The sequence below is a fragment of the Lonchura striata genome, chromosome 8, assembly GCF_050655825.1.
Source record: "Lonchura striata isolate lonStrDom1 chromosome 8, ASM5065582v1, whole genome shotgun sequence".
Lineage (NCBI taxonomy): Eukaryota > Metazoa > Chordata > Aves > Passeriformes > Estrildidae > Lonchura > Lonchura striata.
In genome coordinates, this window is record NC_140710.1 from 31,083,615 (window position 1) to 31,099,413 (window position 15,799).

General features: G+C 56.5%; 3 protein-coding genes across 5 annotated transcripts in view; all 3 read left to right on the top strand.

Annotated features, from left to right (window-relative positions):
* The first annotated feature begins 85 nt into the window (after nucleotides 1-85).
* ITPA (inosine triphosphatase) lies at nucleotides 86-3,506 on the top strand. Its single transcript, XM_021546034.3, has 8 exons — nucleotides 86-163; nucleotides 244-301; nucleotides 404-468; nucleotides 993-1,066; nucleotides 1,677-1,708; nucleotides 2,289-2,404; nucleotides 2,886-2,962; nucleotides 3,217-3,506. Exons 1-8 carry the CDS (start codon nucleotides 101-103, stop codon nucleotides 3,335-3,337), a joined length of 606 nt encoding a protein of 201 aa, XP_021401709.1. The 5' UTR covers nucleotides 86-100; the 3' UTR covers nucleotides 3,338-3,506.
* A 276-nt stretch (nucleotides 3,507-3,782) lies between these two features.
* On the top strand, nucleotides 3,783-11,761 carry METTL13 (methyltransferase 13, eEF1A N-terminus and K55). 3 transcript variants are annotated; one of them, XM_085586852.1, is made up of 9 exons: nucleotides 3,783-4,020; nucleotides 4,790-5,537; nucleotides 6,199-6,398; nucleotides 6,976-7,171; nucleotides 7,392-7,535; nucleotides 7,720-7,929; nucleotides 8,277-8,408; nucleotides 8,849-8,933; nucleotides 11,634-11,748. In XM_085586852.1, the coding sequence occupies exons 1-9, from the start codon at nucleotides 3,868-3,870 to the stop codon at nucleotides 11,746-11,748; spliced, it is 1,983 nt and encodes a 660-aa protein (XP_085442978.1). In that variant the 5' UTR covers nucleotides 3,783-3,867. The 3 variants fall into 3 exon arrangements, with proteins under 3 accessions (XP_085442978.1, XP_021401516.3, XP_085442979.1); XM_021545841.4 differs by lacking the exon at nucleotides 11,634-11,748 and having other exon boundaries at nucleotides 8,849-9,545; XM_085586853.1 differs by lacking the exon at nucleotides 8,849-8,933 and having other exon boundaries at nucleotides 3,784-4,020; nucleotides 11,634-11,761.
* The window catches only part of DNM3 (dynamin 3), a 175,353-nt gene continuing 171,311 nt past the window's right edge, over nucleotides 11,758-15,799 (top strand). The window contains exon 1 of the mRNA XM_085586847.1: nucleotides 11,758-11,883. Within this exon, the coding sequence (XP_085442973.1) occupies nucleotides 11,762-11,883 (122 nt within the window). The 5' untranslated portion in view covers nucleotides 11,758-11,761. The remainder of the gene's footprint in view (nucleotides 11,884-15,799) is intronic.

Genomic DNA, 15,799 nt, shown 5'->3' on the forward strand with positions numbered 1-15,799 from the left:
CGGGGCGGGCACGCTTCCCGTTGGCCGAGCGCTGCGGGGCGCGGCGGCGGCGCGGGCGCTGATTGGTGGGCGGGCGCGCAGGGCCGCGCGCGCGGTCAGCATGGCGGCGCCGGCGCGGCGGAGCGTCGTGTTCGTGACCGGCAACGCCAAGAAACTGGAGGAGGTGAGCGCGGCGGGAGCGGGCCTGGCCGGCGGGCCCGCCTCTCTCCCTCCCTCCCTCGCCACTCCCTTCTCCCTGCGCAGGTCACGCAGATCCTCGGGGACTCCTCTCCCTACACGCTGGTGGCGAAGAAAATCGACCGTAAGTTGTGGGCAGGGCCTGGCGGGATGCGGCGGCCCGGCCCGGCCCGGCCCGGCCCGGCCCGGCCGTGTGCTCAGCACCGCCCCATCCCCGTGTCCGCAGTGCCCGAGTACCAGGGGGAGCCAGACGAGATCTCGGTGCAGAAGTGCCGCGAAGCCGCCCGGCAGGTCACTCGCTCCTTCCCCTTTCCCGGCGGGATGGGTGTGCAGGGACCCCAGGCAGGGACACTGAGGCATCCCAACCGGCCCGTCCTGGCCTCGCTGCTCTCCCGCCACCCGGCTGCTCTGGTTTGTGCTGGTGTGTCCCTCTAGCAGCGGGAGGTCACGGAACCTCCTTCAGTCCAGGCCCGCTGGCTGCAGGACAAAGAGTTCTGTCTGCTGAACATTCCAGAGCTGGCTCTGGGATGGGTACCCTGCAGGCATGCCTCTGGAACACAGACTTTCCCTTTCCTCGTCCTCTAGGATGGGAGGGAGCGTTCAGCTCTGCTTGTTTTTCTCCATGGGAAAGCTTCCCTACTGTTCTTCAGCCTCTCTGGCCTGCCTGGGGGAGTTTGGGTTTGATTGTCTGTCTGGTGTGTGCTGCCTTTGAGGTCAAGTGGAAACACGAGGATGGGCCAGAGCAAGGGAATGGGTTTGGAGGCAGTGCCTTCCTTTAGGTCTAATGTTTTCCTTCTCTCGGGCTGTCACTGTAGGTTCAGGGACCTGTTATAGTAGAGGACACCTGCTTGTGCTTCAATGCCCTGGGGGGCCTCCCAGGACCCTACATGTAAGTGGCTGTTTCCCCTTTCATATGCCAGGGTTAGGAGCACAGGCTGGCAGGGTTGGCCTCACACTCCAGGAGCAGTGGGGTCAGGGAGGTGATTGCTGTTTCCTGCCCTTCATCCTGCACCCCAGGGGCTGCACTGAGCTCCTTAAGCTCTGTGGGAAGTTATGGAGCAGGAATAGAGAGATAGACCTGGGCTGCTGGCTCTGGTTTCCAATATGTAGGTGCCTGCTCTAGCAGCTTGGGAACCTGTCCAAAGAGCAGGCTCTGTGCAGTAAAGGCACCAAGCCTTTCAGCAGGACTCTGCCATGAGTGCCCCACAGGTTCTCCTAAGCATAGCTTTAATCCAGAAGATAACGAAGTTATTATGTATTTATATACATAATAACTAAGATACAGTAAATTAAATACCCCACTGCTGTTTTCACTGTGTCCCCTTCAGCTTAAGAGGTAAGTCTGTCCTTCCTGGTAAGTGCTCCAGAATGAGTGATCCTACAGCACACTGAGAGGGATTCAAAGGCCTATGAAAATGTAAGCAACAATGTCACAAGGATGCCTGTATTTCTGAGAGATAATAGCAAAAATTGTTCTTCCCTCCTCCCTTCCTTTTCAGAAAATGGTTCCTGGAGAAACTCAAGCCAGAAGGTACCGCCCTCATGTTACTACTCTGTGTGTAACCCACTCCTGTGCCCCTGAAGTGGCTCCCTACCCATGCTGGGAGAGCCAGCAGGTTCCTCGAGCCTGTTCTGTACCCTCCTTCCTGGGATGTTGTTTTTCTCAGTAGTTCTATCCCTGGATTCCCAGGCTCCTGCTGCAGCCTGGTGGCAGGGCTCATGGGAGCATCTCGTTTGTGCTCAGTGTGACTTGGAAGATCTCCTGCTCCCTGTGGCTTCATGGCAAGCCTCTCTCCAATAATGCTCCCCTTCCCTGCTGTGCCTTGATCCCACAGTTCAAATCCTTTGCTGGTCTCATTAACATGAGTACTAATCACCTTCAGGCACCAGGGGCTTTAGCTGTGCTGGGTTGCTTCCTCTCCCAAATTCATAGCGGGGCTCTGGAGATGGGACCTGAGGCTCTGGCTTCAGTCACAGCAGGGATGCTGGTGCCTGAGCTCTGTCACCTCCCGCGGTGGTTGGGGATGCCACGTAGAACACCTCCGTGCCTGGGTGGCTGTGCTGTGCTCCCAGGAGCAGCAGGGACTCCAGGCTCCCCTCTGTGTCCCCAGGCCTGTACAAGCTGCTGGCTGGCTTTGAGGACAAGTCTGCCTACGCGCTCTGCACCTTCGCCTTCAGCAGCGGGAACCCGGAGGAGCCAGTGAGGCTCTTCAAAGGCCAGACCCATGTAGGTGCTGTGTGCTGGGGAGGAGGGCCCTGCTGGGACTTGGGTGGCAGCACTGGCTCTGCTGAGGACACTCGTGGTGGCCTCTGGGTCACTGAATGTTGGGAGCAGGCTTAGGGGGAGCGCAGCTGGTGGGAGGGGGTGCTGAGGGTGCAGCCCTCTGTTCAGTGGTGCTCACTGAACTCTGCACGTTACCCCAGTCTCCTCAGCCCCATCTCCCCCTTACAGGGCTGTATTCAGGTACAGTTCTTAGCTCTGTTATTTGGAGAGGTCAGAGCACTGTCAGCATAGGGCAGCGTGAGTTTGGAGCTGCTGATGCTGGCCACATGCTGGGGAGGGGACAGCTCCCTGCAGGGCCTGTGGTGGCTGCACTGTGAGCTATGGCAGCGTGTCTCTGTCTGTGCTGCACGGGAAGTGCAGTCTTTAAGGGTTTTTTGTGCTTTTTGGTGTTCTTTTAAAGTTTTTCTGTGCTTTCTCATGGCAGGGACTGATAGTGGAGCCCAGGGGCCCTCGGGATTTTGGCTGGGATCCCTGCTTTCAGCCAAATGGCTACAACCAGACGTAAGTGATGTTTTACCTACAGCTCTTTGCGTAAGGCCAGCCTTGGTCAAGGGTGTCCAGGGGAACTTGCTTGTAAGGAAGGGCATCAGGGAGAAATGTCCTCCTGGATGGGAGCAGGGTGGGTGATGGGAAACCCCCAGTTCAGGGCTTGTGTCACTACCAATGCCTTGCTGAGCCAAGCAGGGAGGCAGAGGGGAGCTCCAGGGATATGCTGTAGTGTCTCTGCTGCTGACACTTGTTTCTGTCCCCTGCAGCTACGCTGAAATGCCCAAGGCAATGAAGAATTCCATCTCACACCGGTACAAGGCGCTGAGTGAGCTCTCAGCCTTCTTTCTTCAGAGCGCCTCGCCAGAGCCGCGCCCCACTCCCAGCTAGCGCCCGAGCCGCGGGCCCACACAACCGCACGGAACTCCTGGGTCCAGAGGACCTCTGGAGATCTCCCAGTCCAAGCCCTGCCAAGGCAGGTGCTGTGCATGTCACACGCAGCGCCGGCAGAGACTCCCGCCGCTGCGGGATGCCATTAAAGCTGCTCCTTTTGAACGCACCGCTGCCTCGCTCTCCGCTCTTTTTGTTGCTTCAGCAGAAACCAGCGGGTGTGCGCTGTTAAAGCTGCGCCCTTGTGATTCGGGAGCGGCTTCGGAGCGGAGCCGGCACCGGGCGGGGGCGCGCCGGGGCCGCTGCGCGCTGGAGCGCGGAGCAGCGCCGGGGCAGCGGCAGCCAATGGGGAGCGGCCGGCGCAGCGGCAGCCAATGGGGAGCGGCCGGGGCGGAGCCACTGGCCAATGGGGAGCGGCTGAGGAGGAGTCAGCCAATGAGCGGCGGGCGCGCCGCGCAGCCGGAAGCGGTCAGCGCGGCGGACACGTGGGGCCGCGGCGGGAGCGGGGCCCGGCCCGGCCCGGCCCGGCCATGGAGCTGCTGCCCCGCAGCCCCGCCGAGTTCGGCTCCGCACGCTACTGGGATCGCTTCTTCCGCCAGCGCGGGCAGCGGCCCTTCGAGTGGTACGGGGCCTTCCCGGAGCTCTGCCCCGTTCTGCACAAGTATGTGCGGCCCCGCGACAAGGTGAGCCCCGGCTGGTACCCAGCGCTGTGTCCCCTCCGGGCTCCGCCTGCGCGGCGAGCTCTGAGGTTGTTTTGCCTGTAGAAGAGGAGGCTCAGGACTGACCTTATCGCTCTCTACAACTCCCTGAACGGAGGTTGTAGTCAGCTGGGGGTTGGCTTCTCCTCCCAGGCAACCAGCAACACGATGAAAGAACACAGTCTTGAGCTGCGCCAGGGAAGGTTTAGGGTGGACATTTGGAGGATTAATTTCTTCAGAGAAAGGGCGCTTAGACATTGGAATGGACTGCCTAGAGGGAGGTGATGGAGTCACCGTCCCTGGAGATGTTTAAGGAGAAGTGGGACATGGCACTCAGTGCTGTGCTCTGGTTGGCATGGTGGTGTTTGGTCATAGCCTGGCCTCCATGTTCTTAGATGTCTTTTCCAGTGGTTGGTTCTAGTTGGTTCTGTGTGCGAGGTCTGACACAGATGATATGAAGCCCCCATTGTGCCTTAGCAAGAGGATAGGAGAGACCTCTGGGTGGCCCTGGTCTGGGCAGCTCTGGGGGTTAAAGCACCAACATCCTTCTCAAAAAAAATGCAGCAGATGCATCACTTCTCTGCCCACGGGACTGTTCTCTGTGGATATGTTATCTTAGGCCATGGAGAGTGAGTTTGCAGGCCCTGAAGGTGTGGTTTTCACAGACATGTTTGATATTTGCTCCTAAAATGGTGGTGGGAGGAGTATTTCCAGGGTGTTATCGCCATCACGCTGCTCTTGTGCTGCTGCCCAGGTTCTCGTGGTGGGCTGTGGGAACTCGGAGCTCAGTGAGCAGATGTATGACATGGGGATGTGCCAGGACATCGTCAACATCGACGTCAGCGACACCGTGATCCGTCAGATGCAGGAGCGCAGCGCGAGCACCAGGCCGAGGATGAGCTACCTGCTGATGGACATGCTCCAGATGGACTTCCCTGATGGCCACTTCCAAGCGGTCCTGGACAAAGGCACGCTGGATGCCCTCCTGACCGATGAGGAAGAGGCCACTTTAGCCAAGGTAGACCAGATGTTTGCTGAGATCAGCCGGGTCCTGCAGGTAGGAGGGCGCTACCTCTGCGTCTCCTTGGCTCAAGCCCACGTGCTGAAGAAAGCTGTGGAATACTTCTCCCAGGAAGGCTGGGTGGTGCGTGTCCACCAGGTGGCCAGCAGTGAGGACCAGCAGCAGTTTGTCCTGCCGGTCTTCGTGTATGTGATGACAAAGTTCAGGAAGATGCCTGGCTCGGCAGCACGGATCCTGGAGATCTGCCCTGAGGAGCAGGACAAGCCGATGCGGGTGGAGAGCGCGGAGCGGCTGGTGGCAGCGGTGAAGGACAGGCAGCATTATGCCCTGCTCTGCAGCCAGATCAGCAAAACCCCCTGCAGGGAGCAGGTTTCCTTGGATCTGTGTGACAGAGAGAGTGGGAAGCCCCGCTACACGCTGCACGTGGTGGACAGCCCCTCGGTGAAACCTTCCCGGGACAATCACTTTGCCATCTTCATCAGTGAGTACAGCCTCTCCAGGCTGCAGTCAGGTGCTTGCCCTGGCCATGAGCTGCCAAACAGCCAGCCCTTTAGGGCCTGTTGAATGTGGGGCTGGAGAGAGAAATTACCCACCTGCGTGGGGTTGGGGTGATGTTTTAGTCCTGGCTTTGCCGTGGGATTTGTACTTGCCTGGTGGTGCAAGCAGAGGTGTGGCGAAGAGATTGTTGGGCAGAGGGACCCTGCCCAGCCTCCAAGGTGGTGGTTCCTGCCTGGATGCTGGTGACAGCCAAGTTAGCACCTTGCGGCTGGGAAGCCATCGCTGCTCTCTGTGGGTGTCCTGGCTTGCAGGGCCAGACCCCTGGGGCTGCACTCACAGACATGTGTCAGCCTCTGCCAGCAGCACCATTCCCTCCCTGCATCCCTGCAAACCTGGGCCTTGGCAGAACCTGGAGACAGCTCAGGAGCTTGTTGGACCCCCCCCCCCACACTTCTAATGAGATGTGGCTTTTTCAGCTTCTTGCATGAGCCTGCCCAAAACGGGGGAAATCCTGGCTCTTTTGAAGGTCACAGTGCACGGCTCTAACCAAGCAGTGCTACCTCCCTTAAATGTCCTGCCATTCCCTGTGGCAGGAAGGCTCGAGGGCCAGGAGCAGCCCAGGCTGATGGCAGCCCCTTCTGCAGTTCCACAGGGCAGGGAGACCGAGTGGCTCTTTGGGACGGAGGAAGGGCGGAGGCAGCTGGCAGCCAGCGCGGGCTTCGGGCGCCTGCTGACGGTGGCCCTGCACAGGGAGCAGCACTACGAGGGCATGGCCGCCATCCAGGCAGAGCTCTCGGGGAAGGTGATGGAGCTGGCCCCGCCGGGCCTCCCTGCCCGGCAGCAGGTGAGCCCCCACTGCCTGGCCCCTTCCCCAAAACAGAGCCAGGCTGGCTCTCTGCCAGCAGGGAAACCCTCTTCTCCAAGGGAGACCAAGCTACAAGGCTGGATGGTTTGGTGAGCAGGAGATGGGCCTCAGGTGCAGCTTCTCATGGCTTTCCCTCCAGCTCTCTGTCTGTGCTTGGAGGCAGGATTTGAGGTTCTTGTGTGGTAGGATTCAGTATGAAGTCCTTGCTCTCCAAAACCCAGCATGCTGAGAAAAGCGGAGATCTAGAAATCCTAAGAGCATCCAGCCCCCGTCTTAATTAACTTCTGTTCCTTCTGTTTTCTCCTTCCTGCCCGAACAACACACATCTGAGTTCTTGCAAAAAACCTTGCTGTGTTTGATCCCCTGCATTCCCTGTGTTCCCTGTGTTCACTGTGGGAGTGAATCTAGTGAAGATCCCCAGCTCTCCTGTGGCATCCCGCTGCTCCTCTTGTGTCTGCTTCATCCTGGCCCTGTAGCCATATTCAGGACAGTGAGAATGCCAAACTCTTTTCCTGTAGCTTTTCCTTGCTCCCAGCAGCCCCTCTCCTCCCTGCAGGTGCCCTTCCTGTCTGTGGGAGGGGACATCGGGGTGCGGGCGGTGCGGCACTGTGGCAGCAGCCCCCTGAGCGGGGAGTTCGTCGTGGAGGACGTGAAGGGAGATGGCACCTGCTACTTCCGCCGCCTCGTCTTCCTCCAGAACAGGAACGTGGTGCAGTCTGAGGCTCGGCTCTTGGCCCCCAGCCCTCTCCCAGGTATGCGGGGCAGAGGCCAAGGCTGATTTTTTACGGTGACAGAGAGTGAGAGCAATACAGGAAGAAGGTAGAAGGCCTCCTGGGACCTGCCTGTGGTGCCCCAGAGCAGCCCTGGGAGTGTTTTTACACCGTGGTGGGGACAGGGCTGGTAGTGGCTTTTTCCCAGAAAGCACCTCTGTCTCCCCCCTTGCCCTACTGACTGGTGTCTCCTGTTACTCAGGCCAGAAGAAGAGGAGGAAAGACAAGAAGAAACCCAGCCCCACTGAGCCACCTGGAGCCATCGACAAGAGCTACCTGTGCTGTGAGCACCACAAGGCCATGGTTGCGGGGCTCTGCCTGCTGGGGGGCCCCGACGCCCTCCCAGGTGACGAGGCCAGCAGTGGGAGGCTGTGCTGGGGCAGGTGTCCCCACGCCACAGCCCCTTGGGGAAAGGCTCTTTAGGCCAAGGTGCCCCGTGCACCATTCCCAAAGCGGTTTGGGGACGGTGGGTGGGACGAGCAGTGGGATTATGGCATCCTGATGGCTCACCGGGTGCTGTTGGTTGGCAGGAGAGCTGGCAGTGCTGGTGGTGGGGCTCGGCGGGGGCAGCCTGCCCCTCTTCGTCCATGATTACTTCTCGCAGGCCCGCGTGGCCGTGGTGGAGATCGACCCCTCCATGCTGGAAGTGGCCACGCGCTGGTTCGGTTTCTCCCAGGGTGACCGCATGCAAGTGCACATCTCTGATGGCCTGGACTACGTGGCCAAGCTGGCAGCTGAAGGTACCATCTCCCAGAGCATTTCAGGTGCCCCATTGAGCCCAGTGGATGCCATGCTGGGTAGTCCTGGGCTGTTGTCACTACCTGCTTCCTCTTCCTGCCCATCTCTTGCTGTGTCCCACAAGCTCCAGCCTCACTAGGTGTCTGCAGCTCACAGCCTGTCCTTGCCAACCTGTGTAGAGGATTTGTTTCCTCCCCCAGCACCAAGGGCTTGTAAAAAGAAACCTCAGCAGAGAAGACACCCATAACATGGCAGAAGGGGTGTCTTGACCATCCCATCTTTGGCCTTCCTACGTGTGTAGCTCACCCCTGTCCCATAGGATGACAACTGTCTGTGCTTTGTCCTGCAGCATCAGCCCAGTATGATGCCATCATGTTTGATGTGGACAGCAAAGACCTCACGGTGGGGATGAGCTGCCCGCCCCCAGCCTTTGTGGAGAAGCCCTTTCTACAGAAAGTTAAAACCATCCTCAAGCCAGAAGGTAGGAGGGGAAACCTGGCCATGTTCCCATGGCCAGGCTGGCAAATCCTGGGTGGAGCTGGGGCTGTGCCACCGTTTCTCAACCCAGAGAATAGTGGTTACAGCCAGGATTTTGCTGCATGGCATCCCCTTCTCCTGGCGGGTCCTGCACCTGGGTGTTTCAGTGGGCACCGTGACGACAGCAGGATGGAGTGGGTGGCCTGAGACAGGCTGGGACATCCCAGGGGGCCAGCAGAGTTTTCTGGAAGCAGAAGGTGTAGGTGGTACCCGAGAACAGATCCCGTGGCCACCCACAACCCGTGTGGCAGCAGAGAATGGAGCAGGGCCGGGGCAGGGGGGGATGCCGGTGAGGGAGACGTTTTCACCAGGGTGGCACAGGGTGGCGGGGAGCGGGGTGGGCACACAGGCCGCTCTGAGCTCCCCTCCCTCGCCCTGCTGCAGGAGTCTTCGTGCTCAACCTGGTGTGCCGCGACGCCCGGCTGAAGGAGTCCGTCCTGGCCGATCTCAGGGCCGTCTTCCCGCTGCTGTACGCGCGCCGCATCCACGGGGAGGTCAACGAGATCCTGCTGTGCCAGGCGGGCCCCGCGGGCCGGCGCGGCCCCGCAGAGCTGGGGGCGCGGGCGCGGGCGCTGGAGGCGGCGCTGCGGCAGCCGGGCCGGCCCTGGGACAGCTCCTACACGCTGGCAGACGTGCTGCAGGCCGTCCTCGTCCTCTGAGGGGGCTCTGCTGCTGCTGCTGCTCCTCTGGGTGGTGCCCGTGGCTGGCGCTGCCGCCCAGCCCTGGCCTGGCCCGCTGGAAGGACGGGGCTGGCACGGGAAGGTGCTTCCTGAGGGAGGCTCCGGCTCCATGCAGGGCTGCACGGCCCAAGGGGCAGCCTGCAGCTGCTGGAGTGAGGAAGTGCTGTGGGACCGGCAGGACTGGGGGTTTGGGTGTGTCCTCGTTGCTTTCCCACCTTGGGAAGAGCGTTCCTCTGGCTCTTCTGCCCCTTCAGCGCAGCTCCTTTCCTTCTGATGGTGCCTCTCCAGCATTCCTGGTGTCTCTGCAGAGCCCCAGCCCTGCTCCAGGCCTGCTTGTGGATGCATGTGTGTGGGCTGTGAGATGTGAGAATAAAGTGCTCAGGGGTGCTCTGAGGCCTGCAGTGATTTGCTAAGGCTTATTTCTGAAGCAACCACTCCCCTGAAAAAACTAGTCACCTCTGCAGTTCAAAGGCATGTCCTGGGAGCAGGCAGCTGGCCCTTGAACCCCACTGCCTCCTCACCACTCACCCTTCCCAGACTGCATCCCACTGTGTTTCCCCTGTTCTGAATCTCTCCAGCCATTGCCACTGAACTGAAACTCCCGAGCTCAGAACTCTTCTGCCCCAGGGCCAGCAGAGACCCCACCCTGGGCTCAGGCTCCTGGCCACACCAACCCACTCACCCACCTAGTGCAGGTCAGCCTTCCTGCAGGATGAATGGGCAGCCAGAAAATACCCATTGGGATGTTCCCACAGCATGCCAGTTCTGCCCAGAGAGCTCATTCAGGAGCTGGCCTGTGTGTCTTGGCTGGTTACGGACCTGCAGGGTCTCACTCATTCATCAGAAGCTATTTTTGGGGACTTGTCTTTCTCCCTTGCAACAGCTGGTGCCAAAATGAGCCTGAGACATGGTACCAAAGTGACAAACTGGTGCTTTGCCACTGATCCTGCACCCTCACTCCGTGTTCCCTTCTGCCACTGGCAGCCTGAGAGAGGGAAACCTGTGAACCAGCCTTTCTGAGAGCTGCTTCCCAAAGCAAACCCTCCCCAGCCACCTCTCCACAGCCCAGGGAGGTAACAGTGCACCAGAAGTCGTTCCAGGAGGGATCTGTATCTCAGCATCCTGGCTGGGCTGTCTCCCAGCCCTGCAGCTCACACCCCCTGTCCCAGCAGGGTTTGGGCTCCCCCTTCCTTGCTTGGAAGGAGCCAGCTCTTCTCCATCTGTGGGAAAACCTCTGCCACTTTGAAAGCAGAGTGAGAGTGTGCGAGCTGAGAGTTTGCAGTTCCCTAGCTCCATGGGGCCAGGGGAAGGACACCCCAAAAGGCTCTTGTCTGATTAAGCCCTTTTATGACCCAGAGATGGGGCAACTGAAAGGCATTTTAAAAACTTTTATTCCATTTTCAATCTCAAGTGAAGGGTGAGACAATACAGATGTTATAATTTACGCCATCACAATCAGAAGCCAATTATTTCTTAATTTCTTAATTCTTAATTTCTTAATTATAAGTGTTTCTTGGCCTATCAGCTTTTGCCACACCATGCTGTAGATGCCTTAAAGCCAATAATCTAAAGTGACCCCTCGTGGGTCCTCCTACAGTGCATCTTTCATAGTTCTATTTCTCTGAAGTACCTAGTCTTATTTACAAAACCATCCTTTGAAACTTGTTTGTAGTTCCATTTCTCTCTCAACCATGTCTGTCCTATTCCATGGCATTTCTAAGTCAGCATTCCTTGTCTCAACGTTTGCATAGACATGCACACTGTGTGAGTCAGGCTTTGAGAATTTTCTACAAATCCATTTCCCACAGTCTCTCACCCCCTGAAGCAGTGGGGACTGTCCCGATGCAGGAGATGGGGCTGCTGGTGCCCAGCATGCATGGCAGCTGTGCTGCCAGCAGCTGAGGATGTATTTTCATTTTAATTTGCCAGCAGGTTCTGCTTTGGGAACTGCTCGGTTCAGATCAATTCTCTGATGATTCCTCCCTTGTTCCCCTTCCCACAGAGGGACAGATGGGTGCCCTACTTTCTCCCTGGGCTAACCTGCAACTAAGCAAAGGGAGTAGATGCTTTTTTAACAAGTGCTTTTGATGGTTCCCAGGCCCAGGAGAGCAGGGCTGGCCTGCTCCCTGCCTTAGATAAAGGCTGGCAGCCTGGCTAGGTGCCCCCTGTGTCACCACCCAGTCCCTCCTCCTGTGTTTTCTCCTCCTTCTGTGGGGAGTTCAGCACAGCATGGGGGAGAAACGAGGCTGAAGCTGGAGCTGAAGTGTGCCTGCCCCCACGCAGTTTCTAAAGCTCCTCTGTGATGAGCACTGCTCTGAAAGATATTTATTATCCACCTAGCTTAGCAATGGCAGATTTCTCAACTAGATCAGCAGTGCTGCCTTTACTCTATTTTTAACTTAGTTTGCAATTCTCCACATAATCTTAACGACATAGGTTTGTGTGTGTGTGCCCCTTTTTTTACTGAAACCATTTCCTTTCTTCCCCAGGAGCTCATACAAAGGCTGCCTTCATCCCTCCCTTGTCCAGTCCTGCCTTTCTGTTGTGCTTCCAAAATGCTGCATAACGCCACATCCTGGTGGAAAAACAAAAGCCATCTATTAGAAACAATGTAAGGATGAAATCTCAGTTCATGGCAGCTGTTCCTGCAGCTACTGACAGCCTGACAACTTTGGTCTGGAAATTAATTTCAGCTGGAAAACTAGCAAATGCACGAGTGCAGCAAATCCTCCTCTGCAGGTAAAATGCTTCAAGGCTGGAGTAATTGACACGTAGTAAACATTTCTCTGCTGGCAGCGAAAACACGCAGCTAATGTATATATTTGGCAAGGGTGAATCTGTCGAGAGTTTTGGCAGTGTACTCATGTTTACATCCCTTGCTCCTCACTTCCTTCCCTTGCAGCCTAGGCACGCTGTCAGTGGCGGGATAGAAACAAGTTCTGCCGTCACTTAGCAACCCCCACTGGCACGGAGATGTTGACTTTTTCCTTTCTGGCTTTCCCAGCACAAAAAGAGAGGGGTGTGTAACTCACCCCACGGCTCAGGTGTGAGGCTGTGGCCAGCTGGGGATGCTTTGGGCTGGCCCAGTCCCTTCTCAGAGCATCCACGTCCTGCTGCTGCTCCAGAGAGCGAGACACTGGGAGTTGGTGGGTTAGCCCTGAGTTTCCTGAGCTTGGGTAGAAGGATGCAGAGAGGTTTTTTGGCCCAGGGTGGCTGTGGGCAGGCACTGATGGGGTGCCACATGTACACCCCATATGGTTTCACAGCCCGGGTCCCTGTTCTGGAGAAGAACAGAGAAGAGAATGACACCCCAGTTCCCTCTGGGGAGCAGGGATAAGGGTCATACTGTCATCAGCTCAAAGCACAGCAAGCAGCTGGGAGAGATTTTGCAGCAACAAAAGCTGCAGGGACTGAGCCCTGGGCTGATTCCCTTCAGCTGGGCAGAATATTGGCCACACTGCCTGGGGATGCTGTGTGACATGGTCCAGCACAACAAGGGCTGCAACAGCCACTCCCAGAGGCTGGAAGCACATAGGAAGTGTTTTTGTCCATGGAATCTTCCCTTGGAGAAGCACTTGGCTTATCTGGCTTTGTGGCCAAGGAAGCAGGCATGCTGCCAGGCTGCAGGGAGGGAGTGCAGCTCTTTCCTAGGGTGCTGAGGGCTGCAGGGAAAGATCTCTGCAGGCTGCAATGCAGCACGGTGCCCTTTTTCTACCCTGCAACGGGATGCACCCGACTAAAGAATGCAGCTGGAGGTTACAGGGCAGGAGAGAGGAGACATGGGACAGGGACTGTGTTGTCCTGCGATCAGTGAGTCAGCAGTGCCCCGGGCTGTGGGGGGGAGGCAGAAAGCACATCCTCTTTACACGGAGAAATGCTGCAGCCACCGTGATCACAGGCCTGCAGCCACTCTGGCTTTCTTTCATGGGCTTGAGTTCCATCTTTTGCAGCTTCAAGGTCTGAGCTCTTATCCTGGCAAATGCACAGGCATAATGCTGACAGGCACCTTCATGCAGCTCCACTGCAGAGCCAAGTGCTGCTGAGAACCTGGGAGCTGCCCCTTGCCCACACCTCCCCCTGCTCTGTGCCCATCAGCTGCCTGAAAACTCTGCCAAAACTCTGTGTTCTGACACAAGAAGGAGGTGAGGAAGGTCCCTGGAGCAGGTGTGGAGGAACCTGCCTGTTCTCATGGAAGAGGAGCAGGCTCTGCTGCCCCGGGCAGGGCAGCGTGGCTGGCTCTTCACTGCAGGCGTCTGCAGGTCCCCACTGGGCTGGTTTACGCAGAACTCATTTTCCCTGAAGGGAATTGCACTGCTGTGTGTTTGGGAAGCAGCCTGGGGACCTGGTCCAAATGTCCTCAGTGTTAACATCACTGCCTGGTTAGGGAGAAGTGTGTGTGTGAGTTTGTGGGTTCAGCTGAACCCTGAAGCCAGGCTATTTTTTGCCATATATTTCTCTGAAAGTCGTGGCAGGACAAGCTTGCTGTCTGTTGCCTTGATCTGAAATGCACCAGAGGCTGTGACTGGGGGCCCCAGGCAAGCTGTGCTGGAGCTGGTGACATGTGACATCAGACCACACTGTTGGAGTCACCTTGGGGATCAGGGCACCCACCCTTCCTGCCATGCCAGGAAAGGTGCTTGGCAGAGGTTTTGTCTCCTTGCTGAGCCTGGCACACAGCAAAAGTAAATGATAAATATTTTATTTTATTGTATTGTATTATTAGGGGCACAACTGAGCACAACAGATTGTGTTTAGCTGGTTAACCAGTGAGCAGGGTAAAACCAGATTGTAATTAGCTGGTTAAGCAGTGAGCAGCACAGCTCTGTGCTCCTGGGGGTCACCCTTACTGCTCCCCCAGAGAACAATTTCTTGCGTGGCCCTCTGACACTGATTTAAGTTTTGTATTTCAGTGTTGTTTGTTACAAGAAGCTTTGCAGTGATCTAGTAGCACCCCTGTTTCTTTAAGTTAGCCACTCTGAATCTTGGCAAATTCAGAAAGCCAGGCTAGGCTCTGCATGGGGATTTGGAACAACTTGCCCAGAGAAGTCAGTCAGGAAAAGCAGAGACCTAAAGATATGCTCGGGTGCCTCTCCTCTCTCCTTCTCTGCTTTCTTGGAGGTGTTGGAAAAATGAAGAAAACCTCTCACAAGCATCCATAATGAAATTGTTTGTGCTTTTTCCAGAAGGTGGGGAATCTATAATTGGCTGCTTGTGGCTTTTTTTTTTTTTTTTTTTTTTTTTTTTTTTGTAGGGAGGAAAATGGATTTTTTTTTTTTTAAGTGATAGAGTTGTAGGGTGAATGCGGGCAATTAATGGCTTTAACTCTGCTTCACAAGACAAAAAAATTTTATTTGGGAACTTCCCAGACTTGGGGGAATAACTCAAACTTTTCCTAATCTTAGTTGTTTTTCTAATTTATTTTATTTTAATCATGGAAGCAGACAAAGCTGTAATTTAAAGACCTCACAGAAAGGACAGTTCCCTGGATTATCAATCTGAAGGTGTGCATGGTGCTGCTCCCCAGGCATGGTGCCTTTCTCAATCTTCATTTGTCTCCTGTGGAGACACAATCCTATGGCCAGGCTGCTCTTCTATGGATCTTAATTATTTCATGGGGGTAGCACAAAGTGCTCTGGACACTCATAATGTTCTTCCCAACTTCCAGCCTCCATAGAAACCCACAAGCTGGAGGAAGGCCAGGCAGCTACTCCAGTGCCTCCTGGCACAGCTTGCTCACCCAGGAGTGGGGAAAGAAATAATCATGCTGCTAATTGGCATAATTATGTCAATAAGTCCCAGGCTCCCAACTAGACAGAAATGATAGCAAGGCTTTCCCAGAGGTTGTGATCTAACTGCAGCAGGGAGGAGAAGCCGTCTCTGCCGATTCAAAACCGTTACTTGTTTCCAGAGTTATAGGTCAGTCTGCTGTAATTTTTTACACTTATTGAGAGCTCTGGCCAAGAAGTTTTGATAATCCTCCAGATCATTAGTCTCCGTCAGCCTGCAGGGTGTTCACAGCTCCCTTTGTTTTGCTTTTCACGCTGAGCGAGGCCAGTGTCTGCTGTAACAGAGAGGATAACTTTTATCGCTGCACGACTCCAAAGCCTGCCTTTGGGATATTTTCATGATGTGACTGCTGCCAGTAATCGCAGCTAAATCTCATCTCTGTTGTGTGCCTGAGCTTTTAGCTCAGCCTCAGCGTGCATTTTTAATTGAACCCGTGGCAGTGACACGGCTTGGACCTCAGTGTCGCTTCCCAGCCTGCTCCTGAGCCATCACCTGCTGCCCGCCCTGCTGGATCCAGCTCCTCCTCGGAAGGTGCCTGACCCTGGCAGCGCTCCTGCCCGTGCCTGGGCATTGCACAGCCCTTCCCAGTGGCCAGCTGGGGCTGGGCTCTCAGGGGAGAGGGGCAGCATGGTAGTCTCATGGTCAGCACAGACCTGGGTGAACCGTGCTCCTCGTGTCCAAGGTCCCAGCACGTGGTGTGTCCAAGGTCCCTGCACCATGGTGGCCTTGTCCTCAGGCAGGAACAGAACCACAGATTGGGTCGGGTTGTCAGGGAGCAGTGGGGCATCTGGTCCAATCTCCCATCTCATGCAGGGTCATCCCAGAGCACAGGCACAGGACTGTGTCCAGCTGGGATATCTCCAGTGAG

Coding starts and splice junctions, on each gene's coding strand:
- METTL13 (XM_021545841.4), top strand. CDS start 3,868: ATGGAGCTGCTGCCCCGCAGCCCCGCCGAGTTCGGCTCCGCACGCTAC. Junction 7,536..7,719: donor GGGCCCCGACGCCCTCCCAG/GTGACGAGGCCA, acceptor GTTGGTTGGCAG/GAGAGCTGGCAGTGCTGGTG. Junction 8,409..8,848: donor AACCATCCTCAAGCCAGAAG/GTAGGAGGGGAA, acceptor GCCCTGCTGCAG/GAGTCTTCGTGCTCAACCTG.
- ITPA (XM_021546034.3), top strand. CDS start 101: ATGGCGGCGCCGGCGCGGCGGAGCGTCGTGTTCGTGACCGGCAACGCC. Junction 302..403: donor GGTGGCGAAGAAAATCGACC/GTAAGTTGTGGG, acceptor CCGTGTCCGCAG/TGCCCGAGTACCAGGGGGAG. Junction 1,067..1,676: donor GGCCTCCCAGGACCCTACAT/GTAAGTGGCTGT, acceptor CTTCCTTTTCAG/AAAATGGTTCCTGGAGAAAC.